The sequence below is a fragment of the Nannospalax galili genome, unplaced genomic scaffold (assembly GCF_000622305.1).
Source record: "Nannospalax galili isolate Female #2095 unplaced genomic scaffold, S.galili_v1.0 scaffold416, whole genome shotgun sequence".
NCBI lineage: Eukaryota > Metazoa > Chordata > Mammalia > Rodentia > Spalacidae > Nannospalax > Nannospalax galili.
The window spans coordinates 571,809-581,463 of record NW_008338125.1 but is presented as its reverse complement, the minus strand read 5'-3'; the positions used below and the strand labels follow the sequence as shown (position 1 = coordinate 581,463).

Below are 9,655 nucleotides of genomic sequence, written 5' to 3'. Positions count from 1 at the left end.
GGGTTTCTCTATTTAGGTTTTGTCTGAATGACCTGTGTATAACTCCAGTTTCAGGTGTATCTGATGCCCTCTTCTGACTCTTGTGGGCATTGCACAAATTGGGTGCACTTACATGCAGGCAAGAGAGAAAGAGAGAGAGAGAGAAGCAGAGGGATAAGGAGGTAAACGGCACACGAGGCAGACAGACTGGGTAACTGTCCCCTCCCCTCTTGCCATGTTTCTCAGCCTACAGCCAAGTTGAGCTTCAGTGAGGGAGGAGGCATGCAGACCTGTGACTCTCTAAACAGACTAGAAAAGGAAAAGATCACAAACTGTTGATGTGATGGTTGGACTGGCCATATCTGTGCACAGTAAAGTGAGCCTGAAACTTCACTATACAAACTCTGTGGGGAGACTGCCCACATGACCCATAGCTCTGATCCAGACTTCTATTCCAGTCAGGGAATCACTGAGAACCAGATGTTAAAACTGACATGTGAGAATACTGACCAAATAAAAGGACTTTGGTGAAACTCATGAAGGAAGACTTTATTGCAAAATACAGGAGATATTATGTCCTTAGGGGAACATTCAGAACTTTACAGAGGATTTCAGTATTTCAAAGCCAGCACATGGAGAACAGGAGAGGAGAGGGAAAGATGGGGCAGGTCTTCTGCACTTGGCTTCCTCCTGCACTGCTTGTCTGAGGTCCTTAAGGCCCAGGTCAGCAGCAGCCACCAGACTGCTGGCCACTGCCACAGCTGCCTCCACTGCTGCCACCGCATCCACCGCTGCCCCCACTGCTACAGCATCCACTGCTGCCTCCACTGCTGCAGCATCCACTGCTGCCTCCACTGCTGCCACCGCATCCACCGCTGCTCTGGTGTCTGTGACGACGGAGAGATCTGCGGGGCCTGTGGTGGCTCAGGCAGCAGCCACCACCCCCAGAGCTGCAGCAGCCCCCAGAGCTGGAGCCACAGCAGCCCCCAGAACCAAGGCTACAGCAGGAAGGGGCAGGAGGGCACTTAGGGGGACACTTAGGGGGGCACTTTGGGGTCTGGCACTTGGGAGGGCACTTGGGGGTGCACTTGGGAGGTGGCTGGCACTGCTGCTGGCTTTGCTGGCAGGACATCTTGACTGGTGAGTGTTCCAGAGCTGAGGGAGAGTCACAGGCAAGTCAGACGTAGGACCTTGGGGCCACCCTGCCCACTCTGGTCCTCTGAGCATCACTGATATTCATAGAAACACCACTCCAGTAGTTTCCTTCTAATACTCTCATCCTCTCACTTATGTCTTGGGAACCTCAGAAACCCATGAAATTCTCATAAGAACCACCATGCGGTTTCCAGTAGCAGTGAATGAAAGGATAATGGCATTACAAAAGCGCCCTGAATCAGAGACGTAAATTGAAGAGGAAAGTATTCCAAATATGTCTCCAGACGCTGAAACCACCCAAGTAAAACATCATTTCCAAGAGAGCATATTTTTAAGTGCCGAAAGCAGTCATTTTCTTTCTCTTAACTTGTGTGATTTTTTTTTCATTTTTATTAAATTTTTGTGATTTTTATTCAATACAGTTTGATGGTATTTAGATCAACTCCCCTGTCTGCACCTCCCCTCCACTGCCCCTGCCAAATTTAATAGACTCATATATATATATATGTATGTATATCATCTGAATCGGATTTGTGCCCCCAAATGTCTTTCAGGGTGGGTTCATTCAACCAAGAGTCCCAGCTCTGTAAAACACTCTTTCTCACTCCAGGTAGTCATCAATTGCTAAAAGTTCCTTAGGCTTGGTTAGAATTTCTTATCCACTTCCCCATGTCTATGCCATCATACCATAGGTTGATATTGCAAAGGACCTGGGGGTTGCTGAGTCAGTAAGCCAGTGCCCTTAAAGAAAAGCCTGAAAAATCCATATCATTTCCTGCAGTCCTGGGCCATGAACCCCATCCCTGCTCTCAGAGCAGTTCTCAGGTGTGCTCAATTCATCACCTTCTAAGGCTGACAGGATGGCATGGTCAGTGTCAGGTCTGTGGCATCTCAATGATTCTGAGAAGTGTCTGAAGGATTCTGGACTTAGGATTGTGACTTTCTCAAGCACAAGGAGCACCGAGTGCCCTGCCCTGTCATCTCTTCATTTGAATGATGGACTTGGGGTGTTTCAGAGTGTCCCAAACCCCCAAATTCAGTCTCAGGTGCACAACCCTCTTTCCTTCAATATCCTGCCCTGAGAGGCCCACTCCACTAGAGTACTGATCATTGCAGAGTACATATCACTAAGTCCTTATAGACCCCATTTGCTCATGCCTCCCATAGCATGACAGAGCACCTCGTCTACCAACCATTCTCTGTTAACCAAAGTCCTCTGTGAGCACGGGCTCCAGACTCTGGCTCTTCCAATCCTCCCCTGCCCTCTAAGCTGAACATCCCTCTGGTTCAGTCTTGCTCCTGCTCCCAGTGGACACTTACCAACACTGCAGGCAGTATGAATCTGTGGGCACTCCAGATGAGTTGATGGAGGTGTGCTGTCCCTCAGTCCTTTTATTCTGATCGTGGGCCCATGAGACAGTGGTTGGTCATGGCAAGTCCTGCCTCCTGACACCCACGTGGTCTTGTGACTGGTGATGACAAGATGTTCTTTGGGAGTCTTACTCCACAGGACACAAGAATGCCACATCTGGCTTGGACTATGATTTAGGTATGAGGTCAGGAGTAGGTTCCTGGCATCCTTAGCCTCATGTCCTTGAAATGTATCTGCCTCAGGATATGCTCATTTCTCAGCATACCTCATTCGCTGCCTCTTACTAGTGTGACCTTTTATTCCAGGTATCTAGGCTTGAACTTTTCCAAACTTCAGTGTCCAGGCATGGCTACTTATCTCTCTACAGTCTGCTAATCTGTATATCTGTAAGGAATGCTCTTAGCTGAATGACATTGGTTTACATATTTGCTTATGTTTCCCCCTGTAGCATATGGCACGCCTTGGTCCTGCCTGGTCTGTTCACCTCAGCCCCCTTTTCATGTAAAATGTCATTTACCTAAGGCTATACTAAATCCCTTGAGAACCTGTCCTGGGTTTTGTGTTTCATCTCCATTAATTTAACAAAGGACGATGTACACATCAGAATTTTAAGACTTCAAAATCTTCACACTAACATTATCAGTGAGGTCTCAAACTATACACAGCTACTCCTTCTGACCTAGGTCCCCCGTAGGAAGCTGCACTCAGACAGGCAGAGTGGGGCACGTGTGGCCACCGCACCTGGGCAGCTCCACTCTCACTGGGCTGATACTTGTTCTCCTGCTCGGGCTGTTCAAAGGGCTTAGTAATGGGGAGAGGTCAGGAATTGATTCCTGCTGTGTCCACAGTGGCAGGTCTGCTCAGCTCAGCTCCTGAGTTCTGGGATGACAGAGCTGAGATGCCATGTGGTCTACACCTCTGGTCCTGTGCAGGACAACACCCAAGTCCTAGTTGACCTGAGTGAGTAACATGTGAGTGACGTGTGAGCATCCTGCTTGCTTCAGGAAGACTGGAATTTAAGGCTGGATGGAGCCCTGGTGACTTGGGTGTCAGGTCAATATAACCATCCTGGCTTGTCAACCACTGGCTGCCTGGGTTCTATTTGTCATGGTTCTTTCTTTTGTAGTCAAATTTCCTTCTCATCAAATGCAAGACGAATCTGCTCGATACAATGGAACATACTTTTAGCAGCAGGTGAACTCTGTGAGATAGAGGGCAGCCTGTTCTATACAGTAAGTTCCAAGCCAGCTGGGGCTACATGGAGACCCTATGTAAACAACCAAAACCAACCAACCAATCAACCAAACAACAATACAAAATAAATACATGAGAAAGCTTTTGAACCATAACCAGAACCAATTCAAACTGAATATCCTTTTCTCTATGATCAAGAGCCAGCACCTAGCTGGTGCTGACTTCAGCGCCTCATATTTACTGACTACTGTCCATAGTGCTAGAAGGTGCCATGCATGCTACCAGAAGGAAAAATAACCATTAACCTTAGCCAGCTGTGATTCCTGTGAACTATGACAACTGGCCTGGCAAGATATGCCCACCAATACAATAGTGGCATGAATATTACGGGTGTAGACAATCACTCTCTAATTAGATTTACATCTGCTTCATAGGATGGATCCCATGTCTGACATTGATATCAGGCTTAGGAACCTGAGGCTAGACAGGTCACAGGACATAGGAGAGAACATAATACTAGATTTCTGCTGACTAGTCATTGCATTAAACTGACTCTTAATGATTTATTGTTGCACCCATACATTAGTGCATTCTCAGCTCTCTCCAGGGAAGTTTCCTTATGCAGCAAATAATGCTTAAGACAGAAACCCACAACTGGCCAAAGTACAGAGAACAAGACGCTGCAGAGTTCTTAATCCTAAAGAAGTCAGTTATTTCAAAATTCCCCTCTCCCAACCCACCAAGGCTCAGGGATAATTGCAGAAGAGAGAGCAGAAAGATTGTAAGAGCCTGAGATGGTGGCTGATCACAAGGAAACAGAGTTTTCCAGATAGCTGGTCAGTTACTATATGAACTCACAACAATGGTAACAACATGCAAAATCCCATGGAACTTCAAAACACAAAATCTCAGCATGGACATGGGGAAGTGGGTAAGAAACCCTAGCCCAACCTTGGGAAATTTTGGCATCTGATGGCTTCTGGGAGGTGGAGAGACAGTGTCTTTCATGGATGGCACTTTTGGTGAGTTAGCCAAACTCCAGTGGATGGACTCACTCTGAAGGACATTTGAGGACACAAATTAGACTCTATAGGCCTTATTTTATATAATATAATATATTATATATGTATATAATATGTATTACACACACATATATGAATATATATGAAGTGTCAGGTAGAGATTGGTGGGGTGAAAGAGTGGCGTGAGCCACAAGAGTGAGGACATGACGATGAGAGCAGGGATGGCAATGTTAATGCCATGCCATGACTGAGACAGAATTCAAGATCTGCTGGGAACCCAGAAGTTCAAAGACCAATGTGGCTCGGTGATATTGTAGTGCCTTGGTTTAAAAGCAAAACACCAGGCCAGCTGGGGCTACAAGGAGACCCTGTGTCGAGAAGACCAGAAAAAAAAAAAGCAGAACATATAATTAGGGAGAAACCAAACGTAACAGAATTTTAAACTATTTATTTCTGATTACTGATCTGATCTTTTGTCAACTTAGATGTCAGCAGCTACCAGCGAAGAGAGAACAAGACAATGACAATGCAAACAGGAAAATTAGTCCATCCAGTAGGGAGTTGGGGAGTAGATGCCACAGTATATTACTTGAGTTCAAGCAGCAAAATATAATAGAATTGGGCAGTGCTTTGGAGTTCTCAGGGAAGACCTGAGTAGGGGGGAAAGGCCTTTAAATATTTAGGAGAAAGAGGTTGACCTGTAACCAGGCCAGAACACTCTCTTAGGCCAGAGCCTAAGCCCTTGTTTGGGCTCCTCAGTGATTCAAGCAGCCTCAGATAGAAGAAGTCAAATCCATTCAGCAAAGCCCTTCGGACTGCTACTGCCTGCTCCTGCTTCACAGTAGCTGGAGACCCGGAGCTGGCTGTAGTGGCCAAGCTGTTGTCTATGATGGTAGGACCTGAGCAGCAGTGGTGGCTAAGGCAGCAGTCACCATCCCCATACCACAGCAGCCTCGCAGCTACAGCAGCCTCCAAGGACAGCACAATTTAGGGGCACTTTGGGCAACATCTTGTGTTAGGGCAGTTGTGGTGTACTCTGGACAGTGCTGGTAACTGCTTCCTCTGCAGGCTGCGGTTGCATTTGGGAGCTGAGGGAGGGCCAAACACAAATCGCACAGACTTTTCATTTATTGTCTTCTAACATTTTATTTATTGATCTTGTGTGTATGTGTGTTTATACGTGTTCATTATTTTGTGAATTTTCCTGGGAAGACATGAGCAATTTACCCAAGTGAGGCACTAATGACATCAGAAACATGATTCTATTCAACTCTGAACTGGTGAACCAACGAGTTAACTGGAATTAGTTATAGGAGTACGAGTGACTGAAAGGCAGCTGCATCGCTGAGACATTCATCCCAGCATGGGTGATAACTCCTGAGTGCTGCATCCCAGGAGCTCCCTGCACCGTCTTCAGGCAGCTGCGTCAAGGAGAATGTCCTCTCCCCAGTAGTTCTTTGCCGCCTGTGTGTTGTCAGGAGGGGCCTCTGCAGTCTTCTAGCTTTCTGAGCCTCTTGGGTCTTAACCTTTCTTTTTCCTCCTGAGTCACAGGAGCCTCACTGCTCCCTCCAGGAGAGACTGTTTCAGTTTTGAGGCATTAGCTGCATACAGTTTATAGACACACACACTATAGTTTGAATTGCAAAGGCCTTCCCTGACCTGGCCACTCCAAGTCTTTTGTAAGAAGTCAAAATAAGGCCCCAAACTAATTGTGTAGGTAAGATGTGAACCTCAGTATTTTCGGAACAGTGATCCCAAGCTTGGTGATAAACTTTTACAATGCATACTCCCCACTCCTTGCCATGATGAATTTCACCTTGTTTCTACTATTCAATTCTGGTGATTCTGACACAGCTCGGTTGTCTACGCTTCACCAAATAAATGACACTTGATAAGGGCGATAGCCACAGGTCACTGTGTTTCTTAAACCACAAACATGTCTCCTAATCGCCACTATCCGATAACCATAGTCAACCTAGTAAAGGCTTTAGAGGATGCAGTTACTCCTCCAAGGTAAATTCGTCTTAGAGGAAGAACTCTTTTAATTGATCTGCAACACAGAGGCTTAAAAATATACAGAACTAATTTGGATCAAGGCTATGTGCTTTTACACAGAGATCATCAGACCTCCCCCCACATCTCATCTGCCTCACACCTCCTCCTTTTCCATAAGCTTTTGTTTTCAAAAGTAGGGAGTGGACATGACTGAGACCTGGAAAGAAAATATGAGGAAAATCAAAGTACTGGGCCTATTCCATGCTGTCAAAGTAGGGGATTAAGTTTGGTCACTTTTTCAGTTAGTTTTGGCTATGTTCATTTTACCTTACTTACTGTAAGAAAGTTAAGAAAATTTTAAAAGTGTTCATTTTTTTAGGCTAATCCTAAATTTTATACTTAGAGATTTTCTTTAAATAATCATAGGCAGTGCTAAGAATAATAATGATTATTTTAAACATTAGCTCCTGTTTATGACAATATACATTACTAAATAATACTCTCTTCTTTAAATTTGAGAGAGAGAGAGAGAGAGAGGGAGAGAGAGAGAGAGCGAGCGCAGCATGTGAAAGTCAGAGGACAGTTTTCAGTTAGTCCTCTCCTTCCAATGTGGTAGTGCGGAATCCCTTTTGTTATTTCATCTATGCTCACCTGAGCTTCCGGCTCGTCCTCCTCCTTCCTGCCTTCTTACCATAGGAGTGCTGGGATTTCAGAAGCAAGCCATCAAAACTAGCTTTTTATCTTTTCTTTTTCTTTCTTTCTTTTTTTGTTTTGTTTTTTGGAAAGCGCTTTTACCCATGGGTTCATCTTACCAGCCTCCAAATAATACTCTTAAAATAATAAGAGGAAGTGGGAAGACTACAAAAGCCAGAGGACCTGCTGTGGGATAGTATCTTCTAGACATGACAGAATGCTACACCATGAACTCTCAACAATGTGGGTGCAAAAAAAAACCTGCACAAGACCATATCAATCAACATGCCAACAGGGATGTGAATAATTTCATAAGGCCCCAGTCTGCTCCAATCAGTGACTGCTGAGGAAGGGAACCATTCCCTTCCTTCCCTCCCTTACTTCTTCAGGGAAGGGCCCTCTGATAGATTTCGTGGTCCTACATGGTCAGCCATAAACATGTATACATATGAGCAAAATTAACTGGACTCAGTAATTGTATGTGTGTGTATGATAGTAGTTTTAGAAGATGAGATCATGAATTCAAGAGTGGATGAGGAGACAGGAGGAACGGGAGGGGGAAAAGGAGAGCTGGAAATTATGTAAATTGTAAATACAAGATACTCATGAATGAAATTCTCAAATTTAACTTTAAATTTAAAAATAAGTGCACTGTTCTTGAATATTTTTATGCCTGATAGCCACCAAAACCATAGCTACCTGGCTCATTCACAAGTCCTGAGTCAGACATCTGCCCAGAGAGAACACCACTGAGGCCTAGTTCCAAATGTGGGCTTATGAGGATGATGATGGTCAAAACGAGCAAGAGTCTGGTGAAAACTGTTAAGGAAGACTTTATTATTTTGAAACACAGAAGAAGGATCCTGCAATCTCAGGGCCCAGGATACGCAGGACAAAGGGAGAAGGGAGGAGCAGCAGGCAAAGGCGGGTCATCTCTACTTGGCTTCCTCCTGCACTGCTTGTCTGAGGTCCTCCAGGCCCAGGTCAGCAGCAGCCCCCAGACTGCTGACCACTGCCACAGCTGCCGCCACTGCTGCCACAGGATCCGCCGCTGCCTCCACTGCTACAACATCCACTGCTGCCCCCACTGCTGCAGCAGCCACTGCCTCCCCCACTGCTGCAGCAGCCACTGCTTCCCCCACTGCTGCAGCATCCAGAGCTCTGGTGTCTATGACGACGGAGAGATCTGTGGGGCCTGTGGTGGCTCAGACAGCAGCCGCCACCCCCAGAGCTGCAGCAGCCCCCAGAGCTGGAGCCACAGCAGCCCCCAGAACCAAGGCTACAGCAGGAAGGGGCAGGAGGGCACTTAGGGGGACACTTTGGGGGACACTTTGGGGTCTGGCACTTGGGAGGGCACTTGGGGGTGCACTTGGGAGGGGGCTGGCACTGCTGCTGGCTCTGCTGGCAGGACATCTTGGGTGATGAGTGTTCAGGAGCTGAGGAAGAATGACACACTAATCAGACCCAGAACCTTGACACCACCTGCCCACTCTGATCCTCTGAGCATCAGTGATATTCATAGAAATAGCATCGCCAGTAGTTTTAGTTCTAATACACTCATCCTCTCACATCATCACCATCATGTCTTGGGAACTTCGGATACACATGCAAATCAGATAAGAACCACCATCTGGTGACCAGCAGTAATGAATCAAGAGCTAGCATCACTATACATTTTCACGTCAGAGAAACAGCAAGCAGAGGAGGAAATTATTTCAAATACGCAAGCTTACTCCTTAAAGAAAACATTGTTAAAAAAAAAAATCCATTCCTGCAGACCTGGGATGGGAACCTCCACCCTGCTGTGAGACCAGTGTTCAGATGTGCCCAGCCCATCCTCTGCCCAGGCTGACAGGAAGGCCTGGCCAGTGTCGGACTGGTGATGTCCTATTTATCCTGAGAAGTATGTGAACAAATTCCAGAACCATTCCTCTCTTTCTTTCCTAAGCCCAAAGGAGACCCTGATCCCCTTTCCTAAGCCTAGCTGTGCCTCTTCTGGGTAGGGAAGGACTATTTCAGAAGGTGACTCCTCTCTTGAAGCCTCTCCAAGGTACACAGTTCTCTGTGCTTCAGTGACCCATTCCAATGGGCCCACTCTATTGAAAGTAGTTTGCTCTCTCCAGAGCCTGAAAGCACAATTGATTCCAATGCCTCCCAGAACCAAGGTTATGGTGTGTGTGTGTGTGTGTGTGTGTGTGTGTGTGTGTGTGTGTGTGTGTAAAAGTCAGTCCCCTTCCTCTCACCT

The 9,655-nt window shown here is 46.3% G+C and overlaps 2 protein-coding genes across 2 annotated transcripts; both read right to left on the bottom strand.

Moving 5' to 3' along the window:
- Nucleotides 1-703: 703 nt before the first annotated feature.
- Nucleotides 704-1,111, bottom strand: LOC103734087 (late cornified envelope protein 1A-like). Its single transcript, XM_008832972.1, has one exon. The coding sequence runs from the start codon at nt 1,109-1,111 to the stop codon at nt 704-706; it is 408 nt and encodes a 135-aa protein (XP_008831194.1).
- A 7,283-nt stretch (nt 1,112-8,394) lies between these two features.
- On the bottom strand, nt 8,395-8,823 carry LOC103734086 (late cornified envelope protein 1A-like). The gene has a single exon (XM_008832971.1). It carries the CDS (start codon nt 8,821-8,823, stop codon nt 8,395-8,397), a length of 429 nt encoding a protein of 142 aa, XP_008831193.1.
- Nucleotides 8,824-9,655: the final 832 nt, after the last annotated feature.

Bases quoted from the DNA above. Each gene is read 5' to 3' on its own strand.
- LOC103734087 (XM_008832972.1), bottom strand. From the start codon at position 1,111: ATGTCCTGCCAGCAAAGCCAGCAGCAGTGCCAGCCACCTCCCAAGTGC.
- LOC103734086 (XM_008832971.1), bottom strand. From the start codon at position 8,823: ATGTCCTGCCAGCAGAGCCAGCAGCAGTGCCAGCCCCCTCCCAAGTGC.